We start from the raw sequence: 23,294 nt of genomic DNA on the forward strand, positions 1-23,294 counted from the left end.
ATAGATTTATATCACTGTTTTATCATCATCACCTTATAATATCTCAACTGGAGTAGGAGGCATTCTCAAAGATCACGTTGTGTGGAAGTGGACTCTTGTGACGCGTGAAATGCCCATCGCGCTGTTGTGATACCAGCTCCAACTGCGATTTGGGGTTTTGTTAAGCCAGCCTGGCTTTGTTGAACTTCCTAGTAGTATACATCTCAGCAGTGTGTTAGAGAAGCAGCTGAGATAAACAATCTGGATCTTCTCCATTTAGTGCTTAAAACAAAGTCTAAAATCTACTGGGGGCCATTGTAAGACTATAGACGGGTATTGTGAGCTTGCTTACTAGAACAGGTTACTACATACACTTTGGGAATGTAGCACCAGTGAATTTATTTGCAGATCGTGATAACAAAGCCATTTTACCAGCATCTTCCTCCCCTCTAAAACCTCTGTTCATGCAACAAGAAAAGAATTCCAACAGGTTTTTCACTGCACACTGTGTTTCAACTTCTGTCCTTGTCTTGTCCGTGTCATTACGCACTGTGAAATTCATTAGTTGTCAAAATATCTTGTATCTTTAGCTATTGCACTTGAAGATAAGTTATTTTGAATTCCTTGAGGAGAAGATTGGGTCACAGTGGAGATAATAAGCTGCTTCTTTACAAGCGATAGCCAGAATAATAATGTTGGTGACTAGTATCTGTGCATGCTAGTCTCCTCGTGGAATCAATAGCACTGTGAAATCAATTGCACAGCAGGCTTAGCAAAGGTTTCCTGCTGTGTCCGAATCAAAAAAACAAATAAAGCTGAAAGAAAAATGAGACAAGCATCATGCTGTAGTGGGTCTGTTACCCACTGACAGTATAGCCAGACTCCAAATACTCAGGGAAGATAAAAGAATCAATACAATTTAAAAGACTTCTCTAAAATATTATCAAAGAATAAGAAAAGAAATAAGAAGCTTAACAAAGCAACCACTGAACATAAAATTATTCAGGACCGTTAACTACAGCCTCAGGTACTAAAACTTAAGGGACATAAAAAGAACCACTGGAGCAAACTTTGCAAGCACTTGTCTTAAAACTAAGAAAATGGACAGCAAATTCACTGTTAGTGATCTTTACTCACCATATACCAACAGCGTGTAATGATCAGCAGCACGACCATAGTCGTTCTGGGCCTGGCACAGGTATGTCCCGTTGTGTGATTGGCTAAGACGGGAAATCTGAAGAGTAGTGCCAGAAATCTCTGCCCTCTCAGGTAAGGTGTCATTAATCTTGGACCACTGAGTGTTTCTGGGCCTGTAAGAAATATGAAACCTTCAATCAGTTATCAAAAGTCAACCGCGATAGCAATGGTAGGAGATGACCCAGGGCTAACATATATAAAGAAAACAGAATTGGACCAAGCACTGAGCCCCGGGGGACCCACATGAGTGGTCCTGTTGAGGACATGCAGTTCTGAAGTGCTAGTTAGATACGTTTGATGAGAACCATTTGAGAGCCGTGCTACAGGTACCACCCAGTTCCATAATCTGTCAGTAAAATGACATAATCAGTGCTGTCAAAGACTGTTGATAGTTTAAGGAGAGGGCGGAACCCTGATTCCTTAGCATCTTCACATATATGGACATTTAAGAGTCACCAATTAACCTGACATACATGTCTCTGGCCCAGGAAACTGGACTGCCCAAAGGAAATTCATACATGTACTACAAATGCCCTAACTGACCAGAATGCTGGAATCTTCTAACTTAAATATTATAGGTTTTAGCTTTAGATGTCTAATTTTTGCAGTTTGTTATTATACCTACAACAAGCAGTGGTATTTGCTATCATGATTGGAGTTTGGTGGAGACCTGAGTGCTAAAGTGAAGCTCTCAATCTACCCTCACCTATGGCCACAAGCTCTGTATTGTGACCAAAAGCATGATATTGCAGATATGTGTGGAAGAAATGAGCTTCCATTGAATGAGGTTTGGGTTCTGCCTTAGAGATGTCATGAGGAGGTTAGTCATTTGAGGGGGGCTGAGGGTAGACCTCTCTCCTCCACATTGAAAGGAACCAGCTGAGGTGGTTCAGTGATCTTACTAGGATGCCTCCTGGGGCCTCCTAGGTGGGGTGTTTCAAGACCCTAGGGTAGACCCAGGACACTCTAGCCCAGGGGTGCTCAATACGTCGATCGCGATCGACCAGTCGATCGCAAAGGTAGTATTGGTAGATCGCATGGCATTAAAAAAAATAGATGCCAGCCTATCATCCATCCCGTCACTTGATTGATACAGGGAAGCCAGTCAGATGACATCGGATTTTTTTCTGACGCTTAGGTCGCTGCGCATGTGCAAACAGCGGCGCGAAGTGTAGTAAAACTGACAAGCTAGTCAGCGAGTTAACTCCAAATTTTAGCTCTCGGTTTTTTCTAAACCTAAGAAAGGGTTAAAAATGAGTGAGGGAGCTGGACCAAGTAAGAAGACAAAAACGTATCACTTTCATACGGAATGGGAGGAAGACTTTTTTCACGATGTCATTTTCGAAGTGCGTTTGCCTCATCTGCCAGGCTGCCATCGGAATGCCAAAGAAGGGAAATGTGGAGCGGCATTTTCGAACTGTTCACGGAAAATACGACACTACATTCCCGCCGAAAAGCGAGCTAAGAAAGAAAAAGGTGAAGGAACTAAAATCCCAGTTGTCCGGACAGCAGTCATTTTTCACACAACAAACTTCAAAAGCGAAAGCCGCCACCGAAGCATCGTTCCGGGTGAGTCACATCATCGTTAAAAACAAGAAGTCTTTTCAAGATGGAGAGATGGTAAAAGAGGCATTCGTTGAAGCAGCTGACTCATTGTTCCGAGACTTTAAAAATAAGGCAGAAATAACATCTTCGATCAAAGCTCTCAAGCTGTCAAGAAGTACAGTTACACGGCGCTGTGAAGCCATGGCGGAGGATTTAACCCAGCAACTTTGGAAGGACATCGGAGATTGCCAGTGTTTCTCACTGCAGTTGGACGAATCTACGGACGTGAGTGACACAGCCCAGGTGTGCATTTTCATTCGTATGGTGTTTACTGATATCACTGCAAAAGAAGAGCTATTAACAGTCCTGCCCATGAAAGAACAGACGCGAGGAGAGGACATATTTCAGTCGTTCAAAAACTTTATCGAGAAAACCCAGCTCCCAGTGTACAAATTGGTGTCTATTACCACAGATGGAGCACCCGCAATGGTTGGCCGCTTGAATGGATTTATTGCCAAGTGCAGGCAGGACGATGCTTTCCCGGACTTCCTAAATTACCATTGCATAATCCACCAACAAGCGTTATGCGCTAAAATGCTCAACATGAAGGAGATCATGAATGTTGCAACGAAGATCGCCTGTTCTATTCGCGCCAGATCTCTTCAAAGACGGTTATTTCATGCACATCTGGAGAAGGCTGACTGCGACCACTCTGAGTTGTTGCTACACACTGACGTGAGGTGGCTTAGTCGAGGGAAATTCCTGCAAAGATTTCGAGAGCTCTGTCCGGAGATTAAGGAGTTTTTCCGTGTAGCTGGACAAGCAGAATACATGCAACTTAATGACGGTCAGTGGCTGTTAGACTTGGCATTTTTAACCGATCTGACAAACATGTTGAATGACCTTAATCTACAGCTGCAAGGAAAAGACAAAACAGTGATCAACATGATCAGCTCAGTTAATGCTTTCAAACGAAAGATGCAACATCTCTCTTTAAAGCTGCAGCGCCATGATTTGATAAACTTTCAAAACCTGGCGTCAGAGCTGGAGATGCAGGGGATGGCCTGTTTGCAACTTGACAGTGCACGCTACACAGAGCAGATTGACAATTGTCTGTCAGAGTTTGACAAACGCTTTCAAGACTTTTCTTTGCTCGAGCCAGTCGCTACCTTCATGTGCTATCCTTTTCGGGAAGATGCTGATGTCGATTCACTCGCATCAAAAATTGCAAAACTATTTCACCTGAACTCTTCTGGAGTGGAAGATGAGATTTTGACACTACAAGCCGACATTGAGCTGAAGTCCAGAGATCATGGACAGTTCTGGAACTTACTCACAGAAGTAAAGTACCCCAACATGAGGAAATGTGCTGCCTCTTTGACTGCATTATTCGGCTCCACTTATTTATGTGAGTCATCATTTTCCCACATGAACATCATTAAGTCCAAGTACCGTTCCACCATGACTGATGAACATTTGGAAGTGTGTTTGAGGCTGGCCGTCAGCAGCTACTGTCCGGACTATGCATCCCTGGCTGATTCAATTCAGTGCAAGTCATCAGAGTAAACTCAGGTAATGACAAAAAATTTACATTGTTAATTGTGTTGTGAAATATTGGATATTGCGGTTATGCATGTATATACATTGTAGATATAAAGAATCCTCAATATATTTATAAATAAGTATATGTTTTGGATTTTTGTAGTGGGTAGATCATGTTGACTTGGTCATTTTATAAGTAGCTCACATGCGGAAAAAGTGTGAGCACCCCTGCTCTAGCCTGTGAATGCCCCTGTGTTTCCCCTGATGAACTGGACGAGGTGGCTGGGGAGAACGAGACCTCGGCTTGTCTACTTGCTGTCCCCGTGACATACACGTTTTGAGTAGCTGCATGTCTTTTATCAGTTCCGAAACGTTCTACCTGCATTCCCTGATCATTGCTCTGCATCTCTGCTGGTATGTGGTTTCAAAATGACAAAGCAAGCTGTATTGTTTGAAAAAAGAGATGTCTTGTGGAAAAAAGATATCTCAAGATAAGCTTACATGCAGTAATCACACACTTTAGTTCATGTTTTCTGAAGAGACGACTAACCCTTAGGTTTTACCTTGATAGTAGAAGAACGAGGTAAAAGACTGGCCTTAGTTAGCTGTTAGTGGCCACTGTATCTCTAACATGTAACTTGTTGTTTGTCCAAATAAAAATAACTTTATTGTATAATTACTTTATGCTTCTATGCTTGTCAAATAAAGAAGACAGGATATAAGGCTGCTCAAGATTTAGATCAGCTCAGAGGCACTTTTGACAGAAATGGTAGTTAGTTAATAAGTAATGTAATTTATAACTTCTTTAATAATCATTGTAGTCATGCTGTTATTAAATTCACGGGATAAAAATATGGGTTATTGAATCAAATATTTCCAAGGACATTGCTTAACACTGTCAGCAAGTACCTCGCATAACAATGCAATGGATACAATACGGATAGTCTGAAAGATATTTAATAAAGCCTGAAGAGCTAAATCATTTTAGAAGCAAAGGAAGTCAGTATCAGATTGACTTTGGCACTACCAGAAGTGGTGGCATGATAAAAAAAAGAGGTGAAGACGGAGGGTAAAGAAGCCCATAGGGTGAGGTTGACAAGAGAATGAAAGAAGGGTCTTGGAGGAGAAATCGTGGCAAGCGAGGGATGCATCCCGATAAATAATCATGAGATATGTGGTTAGAGGGCAGCGAGTGCTTGAAAGAACTGGGTAAGAGTGACAAGGGGGCAGATGACAGAGTAAAGGGTTGTCAGGTGTTAAGAGTAGGAAAGAAAACAAGAAGAATGTATTACAGGTAGAGTGAGGGAAAAAATGTGTAGTAGGAGTTGAAGTGCAGAAGCAGGCAGACAAAATGCATTGGTCACGAGGCTGGGAAGGCAGAGCAGATGGGAGGTACAAGGATTACAGACCCCCAAATCTTTGTGTGTGTGTGTGTGTGTGTGTGTCTGGCAGGGTTTCATGGCTCTTGCCACCCTGGCCAGATTACAATCCTGACTCATCTGGGATCTAATCCCTCAGGAAGTCTAATTAAACCACCTTCTTGGTTCAGCATAGATGCATATACACAGTTTCTCCCTTTCCACACTGATGTTTTAAAACAAAATCTCCAGTTTTTCCTCTCTTGCAACAGCAAACTTGCACTCTTACTCTGAGTAATCCCTTACAAAGATAACACACAAATAATCAGGCTATCAAGCTAAATGAAAAGACATTGTCTGCCTTAATCTCCCCGCCTAGTAACAGACAGACAGTGAGTGTACCCTTCGCCACAAGGAAGTGACATATAATTAGTAATTAATGCTTAACAGGCAGTTAACAGGGCCAGGGAGCAAGCGCGAGGGTGACAAGGGTACTGTAATGTGTGTGTGACTGTGTGTGTGTCTATGGGTGTGCAGTCCAGCATGAGATGAGGGTCATAGTCCAGTGCTGCCTGAAGTCCCATCCCTCACTGTCACATACACACACGCATACACAGTGTCCCCAACCAGCCGTTACAAAGCTTTAGTGGGGCTATAGCCAATACACTTCTCAGCCAGTCCTAACTGTGGGATTTCACTAAATTCATCACACTGACACACACAAAAACACACATGCACACACTTTAGCTGCAATGGGCTTTACTAGGGAGCTTTAGCGGACCCAATGCCCACAGACAGACAGACAATCTAGGGGAGGGTTTAAGAGCTTAGGCCCCAATACCCTTCTAGAAAGTGCCCAAAGGGCTGCCAACACTCTAGAAAAAGGCTTCATTTCAAGGTCGGATCTTAAAATTGTTGACTGCTGATTGGGTTTGGGTAACCTCACACACAGTGCATACCATGTCCACATTTAGACAGAATTTTTTTGTATCCCCTTACACACTTCCAATATCCTATCAGACACAGTCTAAAGCGCCTCTTCTCTTTGTCCTTCATGCAATAAAATATGGATCAGGTTTTTATCCATCTGTCAAACGGTAAATGTCGGGTGAAACCACTCTTCTGCTTTTCATCAAAGTCAGAAGAACACTGCTACGTTCACGTGTCCTTACATAACAAGAAATATATTACGTGGTTTAATATTGTACATTTACACGTGTAATAGAAGATAAATATGGCTTACAGCTCATATTTCAAGTCCATTTCCCAATATTTTCAATAATAAGTATTGATATTTAGATTTCTGAGCACAGTACCAAGAACGTACAACAAATACAAAGATAAGTCTATGCAATATAGTAATTTCACAGACACAAAAAAGATGGCTGAAATTAAAAGTACTTGATAATTGCACTCAGTTTCTGAAGTAGAATCCTGGAAATGAAGGATCACAGTGAGAAATTATATAGAAAGAGACGAATGTGAAAAAAGTATTAGACAAAAACAATGAATCTGTTGTAGCTTTCTGGTTAAGAGTGCCCAAGGTCTCGCTGATTTTCTTCTTCCTTTAGAACCAGTAATGTTGGTTAAGCACACATGTTCTCCCTTCTGTGATAATTGCTTTATACTCACACATTTGGGAGCTGCCCAGGAAAACCTGTTTTCTGTTGTGAAAAGCTCCACTGGAGCAGGTAGAAGTTATTCAAGGATGTTTCCACAATAGCAATTAAGAAGGAGATTTTTCTTTAAACGAAAGTGGATAGTAATTACTTGGAAAATAAACAGTAATATATTTCAGAGACGCTTTCTGTTGGATAGTCACAGATCACCTACTGCACCCAATTTACCTCTATAGCCCATAAATGGCAAAAAGGTTTTGGTAGCACCCCTTATCACTTCATTGTTGACATTGTTGACAGCTAACACTTTCTCTGAACCTTCAACAAATCAAAATTTAAGTTTACTCTGATAGATTTTTTCACATATTTTTGTTCTTTGAAACATATTAAAAGAAAACCAGTAAACAAACAAATACATTTAACTCTAGTGTTACTGGGGCGCAGTAACTTCAGCACTTTTGCAGTTCTTTAGGGTTTCTTGTTATTCAATTCTAGCTCGTTCTATATTTAGCTGGTGGGATTTAATTATGATCTATAATTAATGGTCTGGGTAAATGTGTAAAACAGAGTTCTGCTAACAGATTGGCAGAGATAAAGTCAAGCCTTACAAATCTTTAGCAATATTAGAAATGAAATGTCATTCTTGTAGCAGCAGCTCAAAACAATTCCACAAAACTGTGTTAGACACGATTCAATTTTGCTAAATTTTCTATTTGTAAGGATTGATACTGAACTCTGCAAACTCCTGCACGCCCTTGTCAGTCAAACGATGTTTGCGTACCCTTAAACTAATTTGTCAAAACCCTTTGCTTTGTCGAGGCAAACAATTTATAATTTATGATTACTTCATCTGGAATTCATTTTAAAAATTATGGAAAAATCTCTCTCTTATGACAGCCTGCAACACTTTCACAAGTAGCGCCTGAAACCAGATGGCAAACAGAACTTTTACATATCTTGTGAAAAGTAAAGCTAAATTCATTTGTCATGAATGTGTTATCTTCGTAATGTGTCCTGGTAAATAATGTGGAAAGCAAGACAAAAGCAGCACATTCTTAATGTAAAGCGCACCAATGCCAAGCTGTTTACCACACATACATATACAAATAGACTTACAGAGGATTCCCAGTGACAGAGCAGGTGAGGGTGAGCGAGTCGCCCTCTCGCAAAATGCCAGCAGGAGGAACAATTCGAACTGTAGGTGCAACTGTAGAAAAGCAGAAAGGAGGAGGGTGACATGAGTAAGCATTTCAGAGAAAAAAACAGAAAAAACATTTCTCGATCCGAATGATGCAAGAATCAGACAGGAACAGGAAAAAAAATCAAGAAAGAAAAAAAGAATCCGAAACAAAAGACAGGTAACAGAAAGGGAAAAGTTAGAACATGGAAGGAAAATTGTCTTTGACATCTGTTTCCAAGGCAACCGTGCGACAATCCTATGGTTTAGACACCTGTTATCATAAGCAGCCCACCGCTCCAGCAGCTGCTGTAGTGCACTTGCTTCAGTAACAGAACAATCAGGAGCCAAATCCACACCCGCGGTTGGTCATTATTGCCAGTTTTCTGGCTGGAGGAGCATCCAGGCAGAGATGTTAATGTTTGTTGATAGCTCACCAGTCTGATCTATCAACAAACATTAATATAGAAGTGGCAAATTAATTGAACTCACAAGGCCGATGTAAACATATTCGCCAAATATGAATCATCCACATCTATAAATATTTACATATGCCTGGGAAATGTTTGACTATTCAAAATGATATATTGTTGGATCAAGCAATCACATCAAGCTGTCAGGAACAGTGAAGATAGAACTAATGGAGTTACTGAATATGGTTGACTGCTGAAATTAATCAGATTAATATTGGGGGAGAAGAGAGACCACACTGTATGCACTTTTATCTTGTATTCTCATCACAGTTTATCTGCTATAATAATGCATTTTATCAATTGCTGCCCACAAGACAATTCCAGTATGGAAGGAAATAGGGATCCACATGAAAAAACTAAACAAAATGAACTTTGCACAACCTTTGTTTTTCTAAAAAAAATAATAAAAAAAAATAAAATAAAAATGTGCCACGATTTCTGTGCTGGAACATGTTTTTTGTTTTGTTCTGTCCCTGTGTAGTATTTTCTGTGTCTTGTCACCTGTCTTATTAGCCTTTTCCCTGGTGTGTATAGCTTGTGCGTTTTCCCCACAGACTTTGTTATGTTGTTGTTCCCTTTTCCTGACCCCTGAAATACATGTGGTACATGTCTTTGATGTCTTGCCTCTGACACACTTTTGCTCCATTATCACAAGACTTCAAGGCGCACCAGTAGCATTTCAGAAATGGAGCGTTTAGTCTGCATGGGTTCTTATATTCTGAAAACTGACCAGATTCTCTATGCCGTCCCCATGTCTAACTTCCTGCCCTCCTCATCTGCTCTGCGCTGCTTGACGTGACTTCCATGAAAAAGTAGAAATTCTGAGGGGAGAGTAATTTTGGGAATTTTTCCAAAGTGTACTCTGGTGGGATCAGAAGCATTGTCTTTTGCCTGAGTGGCTGCAATCAGCTCCGGTGGTTAGGTTAACAGAACCACATCCTGTATATTTGAGTGTCCCTTGTTTCGGTCCTGCTAGCACGCTGCTTTTGATTAGTCTCTGTCACTTCTGGATTTTGTTACTGAGACGCATTTCCCTGTATTTTCCAAAAAGTGCCTTCTTTTTTTCTAAATTTTAATCTTCCAGTCCATTTCAGTTTTTGGCTTCACTTAGGCAGCATGCAAACACAGTAGTACAAATTAATATCTTCAAATCAAAACACTGAGCTGAAAGCAAATATTTGTTCCTCCTCACATCAAAAACAAACATCAAAAACTTGACAAGCTTACATCTGATTTTCTCATTTTATACACTGATTCTACTGAAACAGACTTCAAAAAGAACAAAAAAACCCCCCCCCAAACAAATGCTGACAATTTAGTGTGGCATAAAATATATAATACAAAAACCCAGGGAGTTATCTCTTTCAGTAGTTTTCCCGCTTTGCCTCCTCTAAGAGGACATTACAATTTAGTGCACACAAACTTGTGCAAAGACACCAGCAACAAAAAGACAAAGTCAACGTAGGGCAGGGATTGTTTCACATACTAATATACTCCACATTTCTTTCACTTGATGTTGTTTAGCTGTTTAAACAACAGGCCAGGAGCCTAACCTGGCCGTGTTCCTATCTCTGGCAGCTCCCTGCATGACAAGATTTGTATGTATTAGGTTTTAATGAGTGCAGGTCTCATACAGGGCAGTTCTGAATATCACTGTTAAAATCCTGGACGGTGTATAAAAGAGGATCATTCTAAAATGAGATATCACCGTTTGAAAAATGAGGCTGCTAACCTGACAAAATTATTGCTGGCATTAAAGTAAAACACTATAATGAAGAGGCCTGAAGTAGCAATTTCAGTGACAGCAATACAGATGAAATAATGTTTGTTTTGAAATATTTGGCAATGAACATTATGTTACTTAATTTGTCTGAAAGATGGATAGAAATTGTTTGGAGGCGCACACACACACACACACACAAAAGAAGAGAAGGGACTTACAATAGACATCCAGGCGATAATGCCGAATCCTCTTCTGCCCATTAAGTGCAGGGTGGAATGCCTCACAACTCAGAGCTGCCCCATCGTCTTTCCTTTCTACCGGGATGCGGATGGTGCTGGACACACTGAATGTCTTCCCATTGTCCTGCAGGGATACCACACCTGGAGACAGGCAGGGGAAGCAGGGGGGATTGAAATAATGGAAGTAAATAATACCGGTGAGGTGGCCAAGAAACATTTTAGCAGCCAAAATATGCCTGTTCTTACTTTCTCCCTGCTGAGACATCACACCTATGTTAGGGGACTGTGAGCTGCAGGGAGAAGGCGAGATGGAGGAGAAGAAGGGATTTCGCTTTCTTTTTTTTGATGAGAAACCAAAGGGGATAGAAAAACTGAGCAGAAAGAGAGTAAGAAGTGAGGGATTGATGAATGAGCTTTTTAGAGCATCACCAGGTACCTGTAAAGGGGAGGATGAGTGGTGAGGGAGCAAAGAAGAGATAGAGAGAATAGAAAGCAATTTGCATCTATATTTCATGGCAATTATGAGCAGCAGCACAGTTTGTTTTCCGATAGTAAATCAACTGAATGTTTTGTCTGTGTGCGAGCGAAAGAAAGAGAGAGAGAGATAGAGGAGAGAGAAGGATAAAAGAAAAAATATGCATAACCCAATTGAGATTTTAACTGAGCCAGACATGGAGAGAGAGAAGGACGTCAAAGGAACAGGGTGAGAGAATAAAAGGAAAGGAGAGAGGGACGCACAGAGAGAGAACGAGGGAAGCAAAACAAGCATGATTGATGCGTGTGTGTGTGTCTGTGTGTGTGTGAGAGGGGTGGGGTGGTGGGGGCAGACATGAAAGAGGATGATAACAGCGCGAGGCAGATGCAGAGTGGAAGAAAGATGCAAGAAGAGAGGAGGAGGAGAGACAGACGGAGGGAGGAGGAATAGTGGCAGCAAACTAACGGGACTTGACATGGTCACGTATTGGGAGTTTGTGCTTGTTTAGGCAGAATACAATATACTTATATTGCACTGAATTTTCAATTATTGCTGGCAAGAAAATGAAAGTGAGCTTAATCGAGGCCTGAGAGGATGCCAGCGTGTGCAGATGAGCAAGAATAAGGGTGCGGCGGGAAGATAGCGTCTTAATTAAAGAGTACTTCTGATATCTGTTGGGATCTGCTTCTAACCTTTGGTGTCACAGTTTGTTTAACTCAGGGCCAAAAGAGATGGGTGGAAGAGAAGAGGCGAGAGAAAAGAAGGGAAGCGAAGAGAGGAGAGAGAAGCATTAGGAAACAAGATAAGACAACTGAGGTAAAAGGACAGTCCCTGTCTGTCTCTTGGACTCTTAAAGTGTTGTGTAGCCAACAACTACGCCGAGGAGCCTCACGTCTTTGTCAGCAGTGAAACTTAAAGGAAAAAAGAGACTGCTTTAAAAGAAGGTGAAGAAGTTAAGCATAAGGACATGGAGAAAAAACACAGAATGACGGTGACAGGTGCGTTCTGACAGAGAAAAAGAGAAGAGACTGGATGAAAGAGACACCCGGTGTCAGACAAAAATAGAAGGTAAAAGAGATGACAGCTGACATGAAGTTTAAAAGGGCAAAACGCTGCTCGGTGCATGTCCAATAAGCTGCTGACAACAGATTATCGCGCTTTATTTAATCTGGTCCGTGCAGAGCTATCTGAAGTTACAGATAAATGAATGAATTAATAACAATACAAAACACATCTGACACCAGTTTGTACTTTTGAACAATACCGTCTGCATTTATTAAAAACTGGAGATAAAACCGAATAAAAATAATAACAATGAGCCTCAGTCAGAAATGCTTTGCATGACTTAGTCCCCAAGAGCTGTTTTGTTGTTGCTCAGTCAACTAATAAAGTTTTTGAGCAATTTAAATCAAACACAAATGCTGATTTAACAGAAAATTAATAAAAAAAATGGGTGGGTGTAAAAACAAACAAAAATGATTTCTCAGGGGTTAAATAGGTTGAAGGGCCATGGAAAGATATTTCCCAGATGTATTATTGAGCAAAGTGCTCCTTTAACTGAGGGAACCCAAAGGAGACAGAGAGTTAGAGACGAAGGATAGATCAGGGTATCTGACTGATGGATGGCTCATAGATTTATCAGCAGCAAAGAAGTAGGGAAAGTCAGAAGATGTTGAATTAAAAACTGTCTTCACGAAGCTGTAAAAGAGATAGCATGGGAAAAGAAGAAAATCAGGAGTGCGCGAGGCTTCTGGCAGTTTAATATAATAGTGTGCTTGTCAGATTACGTGCAAATAAATTCAACTGAAATTAATTTTCATGAGAGATTAGCTTGAGAGAACAGACAAAGTCTATGAATATGTTTTCAGAATGAAAAGATGTTCACTGTAGTGGACACGGAGAGGCAAAAGTGTTACATTATTTAGCTGATGTTGATTTAATGAACACAGATTTACTTCTTCAATTAACTTGAAATAGAAGGAATACTACTGTTCCAGTCTCAAAAGAAGTGCTGTTAATCAGTTGGAACTTTAGTGTTGCCTATAAATATTGCACAAAAGAAGTGGATCAAAATGTAGAAAGTGGTTTGGAGAGAAAAAAACATGGCAGCCCCACAGCCCAGATGCACATTTCCCTGCTCACTTATCATTCACCTATTTTTTTACCTGCTTCTATCAACACATCCATCTGCTAGTCCCCAATCAACCGATCAATCACTCATTCTTTTATTCAGCACTCAATCTGTGATATCACCCAACCATTCTACTTCACCTGCCCTTTATTACCCAATTAACTCCCTCATTTATCTCAAACAATCATTTGAGCATTCATCAGTCCATCTGTCAGCCATGTACCTGCTATCTCCCGTCCTTTACGCATCCATCGCAGGGTGGCGGCCGGCTTGCTGCGTGGTGACACACAGGTGAGTTCCGCCTCGCCGCCCTCCACAGCCTCCTGCTTCACCTCCACTGTGGGTGTCTCTGGGGGAACCAAGACCGAGAGTGTCGCCACCTGGTGGTGCGTGGAATCCGTGTAGAGCTGGCAGAAGTATCCGCCCTCATCGGACACGCTAACGTTGGTCAGTGTGATGCGAACCAGCCGTTGCGTGAAGAGCACCATCTGGAAACGGTCGTCCTTCAAGGCTGGAATTGGGCAAAGACAAAGAAGAGAGTAGGAGAGGGAAGAGGGTGGCGCGGAAGTGAAACCGCATGAGTTGGCATTGTTGAGGATACGGAGAAGAGGACCGTGAAAAGGTGGGAAAGAAAGGGAGGGGTGATGAAAATGACATGGAACAAAAATATGGAATTGGTGAGGAATTCAAGAACAAGATGATGGGTGGTGAGTTCAATAGTCAGCAAACAAATATAAAAAAAAAAGACAGTTACAATTTATAATGAAATAAGAAACAAAGCTACTTTTGGCTGCTCCCTTAGTCATGTGGGATCACCACAACAGGAAGCGCTGCAGGTTTTCTTTGGCAGGTTTTCTTCTTGACACAAAGGGATTTGTGTCTCCTCCCAAGTCAGGCAGAATCAGGCAATCTTACGCTTGTTAAGCAAATGTGCAATCCACTACACTAATATGGAGCCACTGCTAGTTATAATGTAAAGCATTTATTTGAAATCTACCCACTGTGTCATTATTAATTAAACCCAAAAAACGTATGTAGATCTTTTTACATTCACGCAGACACACAAGCTATGACTGCTAAGGATGCCATATTTTACAAATTTTCTGTTTTCATACATTTTACTTGGCAGGCTTTCATCTTGGTAAATCTATCAATTTTACATTTTTCAAAGCATATCAGAAAGCTGACATCTAGTCCCCACAAAAGGTAATTTATTCTGCAGGATGCAAATTCTCCACAAGAGGGAGCTAATCAGTTGGTGACAAGGTAGTCCCAACTGGTCAGTTATTAGGATCCTGTATTCTACTTTGATTGGCTACTTTGTTGTGATCGGGACAGCTGATAAAACCTGAAAAGACATTTGACTTCTGAAAGGTTGCGCAACAGGTAAAAGAGCAATGCAAAATAAAAGCAATTAGGACGAGTAGTTGGAGGGCCATTGAGGCAGCCTGTTACTAACCAAGCAAGAACAGGTTGCTGGAACTGCATGTATTTTTATTACAGCTAAGATTAAAATTATAGGTCCAAAGTTACAGGTTGGGGTGGACTTCTGATATGACTCTAGTTGAATCAAATTGGCCAAGTCTGGTTGAAAGTACTTTGCAAATAACAGGATTTGCTTTTTTTTTGTGCATCTTTGAAAATTCAGTGCATTTACATTTTGTTTGCAGTATTTTGAAAGTATCTGTCAAACAGCACAAGAGAACTAAAGGCTGCTTCAATAGAGGTACATGACATTTTGATCATTGGAATCAGTTGCTTCGTGGCCTCATGATAGTTTGCGCTGTAACAGCAAACAGTCAGTTATATCTCACCAACTCTGAAACAAGAGTCTTCCCCCTCTGTTTGCGATGTCACTCCCATGAACAGCTTTGCAGAGGAAAAAAAATGACAAAACATGGGAGAAACTGTGGCTGCGACAGCACCCCTGTTGATTTGCCGCTCGGGAATTGATAGTGCTGTTAAATCCAAAGCTTGGTTTGATATAGAAAAGTTCATAAACAGTTTTGCAAAGTCAGTCTCGGTGGAGCAGCTCCAGGCTGCACATTGATACAACATAACAGATGTCTTAGTTCACTCATTTCCAGCTTAGAGGGAGAGTGTCGTTCATTTCCCCAAGCAATGATTGGACTTTGGTTAACTAGAATGCATTCATTCGCTCTCTTTGTAAGTGCATGCTTTTTCCTCTCTAAGCCCATGCTTAATTAGCATCTGGCATTTTTATTGTTTGTCTTATTAGATTTTAATCATTATTGTTTTTACTTTCTCTGAAGAACTGAAACACGCTATTTATTTCATTTTTGGAAAGATATTAAATTCAGAGGCACAAACTTTTGAGTCAGAGATACGTGCCGAATACTACAGTTGTGTATAACATACTGTGTAGGTCAAACAATAGAAAATAACAAAAGGCATCAAAGGCAACAATTTTAAAGCCAATCCCGAATCTCAGACCAATAAGCTACAATTACTAACCATATAATCCAAAAAGGAGAAAAATAAGAAAGGACAGTGACATGAGGGATGAGGAGTAATGAAGATGTAACAACTTTTCCTTTGTTAGCAAAGAAAGAGTACAATCAATAGGGAGAAAAATGCTGATAATGACAAATAACACCAATAACAGTCTGTGGTTGACAGTAGTTTCATGTCCATAGATTCTCATAAATACCTTTGAGACTCACTTTGTATTGACTTGGCTGTGAAACCTCCCTCATGCTCCATCTCTATTTTATTCTGTCCCTCTCTTCTTTCCTTTGTGTTGGATTTGGCCTGGCCATCTCGCAGGACAATTTACAACACAGAACAGACACTACGGTATAGATATTAGCTTTGCGGGAGTGTGTGCATGCTTGTGTGTGTGTGAGCGAGAGTGAGCAAATAGGGATGTAGAAAAACGAGAAAAATAGACTACATAATGCAGCAGGCAGGGAAAAATAATATAAAGACAGAAATCCACAGGAGACTAAGAGAGCAGCCTGGGGCAATGGAGTTAGTCCACTTTTCTTGGAGGTACACCACACTAATCTGTCCACCCCACCCCTAAAATTTCCCCTCCATCGGATGGCAATGAGAGCATTGTTAGAGAGCCATTCCCTGCAGACAGGTAAATCTTTTTCCCCCTCTCTGCACTAAATGGCAACTAAATGTCAGACTTCTGTTCAAGTCCAAGTTCACCATGATTGTCCTATCTCATTTGCATGCTGAGGAGAGTTGGCAATAAGATGAGAAAGAGAGATATGGACAACTACGGAGAAAGGGTCCATTTAGTTAGTTCTACTGCTCTATTATAGCTCTCTGTCCCCACAATCTCATAAAAAACACCCCTGACTACTTGCTCACTAGCAAAACAGGCAGTCTAATTCACTGCACTTAGTGCAGCAGCTCTGTTTGGGCAGCTAGTGTGGAATACATCAGCAGAGAAAGGTCTTAGTTTCTTAGCCTGTAATCTGGGTGGCAGATGGGCAATAGAGTGGAAGTGATGGAAGAAATGGTGGAGGTGGCGAGAGCCAGAGTGAGGTGCAATTTACACTCCCAGAAAATGTCCACAATGAGGCTTTTTTTGTTCTTACAGGAGCCAAATTAGTTATGGGAAGCCATCAATGCTTTATAGCTTTGCTAGACTTTGGAGCACTTCCTAATGCGGTGTCTTTCTTCAGCAACTGATCCTCCCTTTCCTTATTCTCTCTGTGGCTGTGTTTTTCTTAACCCTCAGCACCTTTTCTCATTTCCCTCACTCTTTTCTTTCTTTCTCATTTTCTCTTTCATTTGAGCCTTCAAACCGCTTCTTCTTCCTCGTTTTGATTAGGCCTCATCATGCTTTCCAAAGGGTGCAAGTCCAAGCCTCGTGGGAGAGCAGACGGAGCGACTCTGTTTAAATACTTAATGGAACTTACCGGCAGCGTGCTGATCTGATAGAATTGGGGGGAGAAGGTTTCCCAAAGCAGCAACCTCAACTACCCAATTACGTCCGCTCCGTGATCGAGGTGACTAACAAGTGAAGGCTAAGTGTATGGAACAAAAGCACTGGAGTGCTGCACCTGTGAACAGTGAAACTACGCCTGCAACTGATTTTTGTTTTTACTGATTTTTCTCTCATCTTTGCATTCTGTTCAGAAAACTTTCATTGACTGCTATTTTGCAGACTGTTCCTGTGGGGAGTGTGGGAGTGTTGATTGTCGGATCAATGTAATTACAAGAACTGCAGGTTTTAATGATTAGAAAGTTGAAAATGTGTTCAAGTGCAAATTTTCACATATATAAATATCACACTAGATGACTGCAATTACAACTTTGAGGTATAAGAGTCTCCTTTTTACTGTGGTCAAAAGCAATGGGTTTTAAAAAGTCTGAGCATTGCACCTTGTACCACCTCACCAAGAAAATCAGCTCTTGATCTATTGGCCGTTCATTATTTTGACATTAAGCTCCTTTTAGCATTTTACAATTTCTACCTACTTACTGCACACTGAAAAACAAACTATTAAACCTTTAAAGCTGCGTGAAACTGCCAGTGGCATTAAAATAACTATTAGGACCTTAGACTGTCTAATGCACAAACACAATGTTTTGTAAAAGTCAAATTTTAAGATGCTCAGATAAGAATTCAGAATTATTGACTTAGCAAGAGTTGCAGATTGGAATTAAAATGCTAATGTGTACGATACTCAGGTGCTCAGAAACAGTCATCAAGAGCAGCTTGAATGAAGTTAGCTCAGCAAACAGATTATCTGTCTTATCACCTGTCACGCAATTACAGCAGCGAAAAAATCCTTTTCCAAATAACAAGTAATCAAAACATATTTCTTGGAGTAGCTAGGCACTATAGAGACGAGTGTTCTGCCACTTGAAGGAAAGAATTGGATCTTGGTATGTAGATCTTCAATAAAGTAGACACTGTTGAGAAGTTTTCACAATAGAAAGCTCCTTGGATGAAAGATGAGCAAGTGATTTTGCTGGGGGATTTGGGGTTTTCTAGTTGGCTGCTCTTCCAAACAGAGATGATTTTTACGCTTGTTGCAGACTGTGCTTTTGATGTGATTTTGGCGGGGTCGGCGGTGGTGGCAGTGTGGAGACTCCTGTGCATAATAATATCATGTATGCTCAAAACCAAGCAACTGTGAACACAATTGTGCTGGCCCTTCGTTACAGAGAGATTGCAGCAGCTAGCTGATTAGCTGGTTAATAGGATTTTGTTTTCAAAGTTTGTTTGGTTTTAATATTAAATCCAGCTCACTAAATAAGGGAGTTAAACAGATATTTTCCTCTTTACTGATCAGTGTCTATGTTTTTTGTGCTTGTTTTTTTTCTCCTTGAGAACTTGTTCGCGTTTGACTTGAAGGAAAGGGGCTCAGCTCGGAGGAGACCAGGCTACTGGTGTCTTATATGCCTGAACTAAACACATACACCATCCTCCCCTTTACTGTGAACATTTACAAGCCACTGTATGAAACTGTAGCCTTAAGCCCAAACTAATGTCTTATCACATAGATTATGTAGTGCATAAATAACACATTTTTTGGTTCAATTAAGCTGCTACACACAAAATTCAAAGCAATGTTTAATATCCTTGATCGCTGTTCTTTTGCTCAGAGGTTTCCTAGCAGCATTTCTGCTGCAAATCTGGCTAAGGTAGCAACTTCTGCCCTTAATTAGTAAGAAAAAAAAACAGGTAGAGTTTGCCTGCCCCGAGGCCCTCAGTGAATTCTGCTTTCATTAAAATATTGGTTACAATGATAATTTGCCATAAAGCTGTATTTAAAAAAACATGTGATTGTCAAGGCCATGCTCTAATGAGGACTTTAATAAGTTCTGATCTCATCACTGGGGTTAACAGCAGATTATGCAGAAAGCTTCGAACTGTGCTTTTAAAACAGATAAGTAGTCACACTGTTAGGGCACACAGTAAACCCATCTCCTAATTTCACGTGGTGGTTAGCTGACTTTCTAATGTGAAATCACTTCAAAGGGAAAATGAGGACATTTGCGAGAAGAAAAATGTAAAATGAAAGTGTTGGTGAGTCACTGCTAATGTGTCTAAAAGGCTCGCTTTAAATGTCACCAAAGGCAAATACATAGACAAGGATAAATTAGGTTTGTCTGCAGAGACCAGCGTGCACGCAGATACACACCTCGCGTGCCGTTGAAGAAGAGAGTCTGGCGGCGGGGATTCTGGATGACCACGATTGATCCATCGTAGTTCTGCAGGCGGCAGGAGATCTGAGCCGTACCCCCCTCCAAGACTGTTACATTCTCTGCTTGCACTGCCTGACAATGGGCTGAGGGAGAGAAAGAGAGACGTAAACATAGTGATACAGAGGTTGGACAATCCAGAAGAAAGAAGGGGAAAAGAAAAGAAAACAGATTGAGGGAATAGAGAGTTGTTCAATTCTCTTGAGGTTGAATCTTTTAAAATATAGTACTTAAAGGATGATTCATTTGCTTGCTATTCATCACACAGACACAATAATGAAATAAATGTTGAAGAGGAGGGAAAAAAGAGAAAGAGATAAAGTGATAAAGCGATTGAGAGCAAAAGAGAAGCCACCGAAGGACTCAACAGGTAAAAGAAGGTTCTCGAGCACTGCATTCATACGATAATAAGATGGATGATTATAATTACTGCTATTCGTTTCTTTACATGCACAAACACACATACAACATCCACATTGCTTTGGGCTAGTCTAACAGAATGCATCAACAAACACATTTGAACAGATAACGCTTACATCTTTAAGTGGCTGTTTGTCTCTTGGGCTTTAGATACATGCTTGAATGGCCATGCATAAGACACACAAGCACGTGTGCACGGAAAGTGACTTTCACAGTCCCAAAAACTGTCTTACATAGTCTTTCAAACAAACTTGTCTGGCTCCTCCAACTCAATATTTTTAGACAAGGGGGCTGAGAAATAGCAGGGAGCCTCTTTGATGTTGCTGACAGCTCAAGAGTCAGTAATGAGGAGGTTGATTATGCTCTGATTGTTGCACCCTCCATGTTTGTGGGTCAGGCTGTTGACACGACTCGGCTGAGTCACACCTCCCGCTGAGCACAATGGACACTGAGAGCCGTCGTTTGAATTCAAATGATTTGCGGAGCAATTAGTCATATGGTTCCAGCCAGGAGTGGAATGTGATTGCCTTGAAGAGAGTACCAGCTTGCTGGGCCTCCAAAACTAGTATTTACCAATTTGCATCTCCATTTGCATTCCCTCTCTCCCTGGCAATGTGTTGGCTGCGGGGAGGATTTAGAGGAAGAACGACACCAATATTGAAACACAGTGATGAAGCAGGCAATGAGAAGAACTGATAAAGACGGCAATGTTATATATATTTCACCGCTGTGTCTAGCAGTGTCTCTGAGCGTTGTAAAACACCTTCAGAAAGCAAGAAATGTTGTGAGACAAACAGACGGCAGCTGCTGTAGTAGGAGTTGCTGACTTGACTGCTTTGGGCCAAAATAAATGTCTATATCTGCAACAGAGTGTGTGTCCTGAGCACGTTTTGCATGCATGTCTGTGTGTGCACTGGCTGTGCATATGCAGGTGTTAACATATTGCAATTAAGCTACTTTGACATCATCTGATCCCTGGAACTTCATCCAAATCTAATCCCCCTTTGATTATAATCTTTTTTAATGAAATACTCAAAGCCTACACATTCATCACGTCAGGGGAAACACAGAGACACAATGGATATTGAACTGAAGTCAGAAAGAAACCAAGGGGGAATAAAGACAAAGGAGACTCTAATACTTTATGGAATGGAGAAAAAAATCTTGACAATTACCACTAATTGTAGTCATTATTGCTCTCATTCTCTGCATCAATATTGTGATTCATATCGGGGGCCATCAGGGCCTGCCACTGCCATCCCAATTATTTTTCTAATGGCTGTTATTACTCATCACCATAGAAACTGGGCTTGGCCACCATTGTCTTAAACAGATGTAATTGCAAAAGCGCTGCTGCGCATCCTGACAAAAACAGTGCCGGGTCTGCGCGTGACTAGTGACCCATCGGAACCAACAGAAAGCGTGCCCTTAAGAGCAAGACAGAAAGTGGTCAAAAGTTTGCTTCTGGGCTGAGGCCAGAGAAACTAATTAGCTGTCCATTTGTACACCCACTTCTCCTGACAGCTGTCACCTCTTCAAAGAAAATTAGCTGTGGTGGGATGGCGGTAAAGCACAAAGAAAAGCGGGAAAGAAAAATAAAAATTAAAACTCATTAGTGGCTTATGCATCAGTGATGACTGACATCCGCAGTTGCTTTCTGAGAGATGCCACCCAGAAACACCTGCTGCATGCTGGTGTATGATCAATCTCAGCAAAGAGAACGAAAGAGCAGAGGGATATAGAGATGGCGGGGAATGAGGGCTCTAACCAGGAAATGATAGCAGGGAGTTAGGAAGTGATGGTTCGGGTATAATAATGCAGCTGGTGGGGGCTGGACGAAATATGCGAGAGATGACGCATATTCTTCAACTCCCGCTCGTAACGCAGCTGGGTACAGCACTTTAGTTTGACTGTAGGTTTTATAGGCTGCCATTCACATCAAGGCCATGAGCCTGTGCCTCTGATCACCAGCATGGTACAATCCACAGAGGGAATGAGAAGGAGGGGGAGGGAATCAACCTCTGTGACAGAGGTATTAATCTCGGCCCCATTAAAATCTGTGCCCATAATAAAATACTCCACAAGCGTCGACTCGTATTAAGAGAGAATGGCGAGTGCAATCGATATCATGGTAGTGCACTGACGGTTATGGCAGTGGATAAATAAAACTGGATGGGGAGCAAAAACAATCACTTCTCTCTCCAACCAAGCGGGGGCAGTATTTTATAGCAGTGAAATTCCTATCATTTCCCATGCCACTGCCCCCGCTGTCACAGCCCTGGAAAAGAAAATAGAAGCCCTTATTTACTATGGCAGGAGACATCCAAGAAGGGCCATCATTTCAAAATACATAAACAAATAAATAAATAATAGGCAGGCAAATTCATAAGACAAGGGACCCGTCCTAATGGTCCCACAATAGGGTGAGTTATTAGCCAAGGGAGCCGGTGGGTAGTGGGACAGAGTGAGGGGATGAAAGGAGGTGTAGAGAGCTAAAAGAAGGGGATTTGGGAGGCAGCCAGGTGGACTGCTGGCTCACCCTTGGTCACGGTAAATTCTAGAAACTGTCTCACTGGTGCAGGGTTAGCAGGCTGAATTACGGCCTTGCTGCGTCTCTCTCACTTGGTATCACTCTCCCCTTAACTCACTCTCTCCATGTCTTTGAAGGTGGAGAAAGGTGAAGATTGAACAGAAAGACAAGCCACATAAGAGATGAACTGTCTCCATTTGCCCCAAACAAGCCCTCATGTATCCTTGAAGAAGTGCAGTCACTGTCTCCCTATTCATTATCTGTCATTATCTTTCAACTGGACGAGGGCCAAGAGCTTGTGTTTTCTTTGCATGCTGGTCACGGATTTACAAGGGAACTGGTGCTGTAGACTACAATGCATAACCCCTGATGTTGTTACTGCTTTAATTAAAACAATAACAGCAGCTCATAGTTTCCACTCATAAGGGCTCGTCCTTTGGCAACTTCTCCATCACTTCCCATCTGGATGTACATATTTTTATCTTGCGTTATCCCGTGAGTCTGCGAGGCAAGTCGGTTTCTACGGTATGTATGCAAATGAAGTGTGCAGTGTTTATATGCGTGAGTGTATATTTATGAGCATGTGTGTACGAACACTTGCTCTAGGTTAATCACAGAGTTTTGCAGCGTTCCGACTCTATGAAAAAGCTGACTTTGACGTTCTTCCACTCCAAACCTCCCACTGCAGACCCGC

General features: G+C 41.4%; 1 protein-coding gene across 3 annotated transcripts in view; it reads right to left on the minus strand.

Moving 5' to 3' along the window:
• cadm4 (cell adhesion molecule 4) overlaps positions 1-23,294 on the minus strand; it is a 187,991-nt gene that overhangs the window by 21,126 nt on the left and 143,571 nt on the right. For all 3 annotated transcript variants that reach the window (XM_085423434.1, XM_085423433.1, XM_085423435.1), the window contains exons 2-6: positions 19,590-19,736; positions 13,682-13,969; positions 10,832-10,993; positions 8,357-8,447; positions 1,117-1,289 (exon numbers count right to left, since the gene is read on the minus strand). In XM_085423434.1, the coding sequence (XP_085279560.1) occupies positions 1,117-1,289; positions 8,357-8,447; positions 10,832-10,993; positions 13,682-13,969; positions 19,590-19,736 (861 nt within the window). The remainder of the gene's footprint in view (positions 1-1,116; positions 1,290-8,356; positions 8,448-10,831; positions 10,994-13,681; positions 13,970-19,589; positions 19,737-23,294) is intronic.

This window comes from Rhamphochromis longiceps, linkage group LG11, assembly GCF_057381845.1.
Source record: "Rhamphochromis longiceps isolate RC_006_pf linkage group LG11, R_longiceps_female_GT1.1, whole genome shotgun sequence".
Classification (NCBI taxonomy): domain Eukaryota; kingdom Metazoa; phylum Chordata; class Actinopteri; order Cichliformes; family Cichlidae; genus Rhamphochromis; species Rhamphochromis longiceps.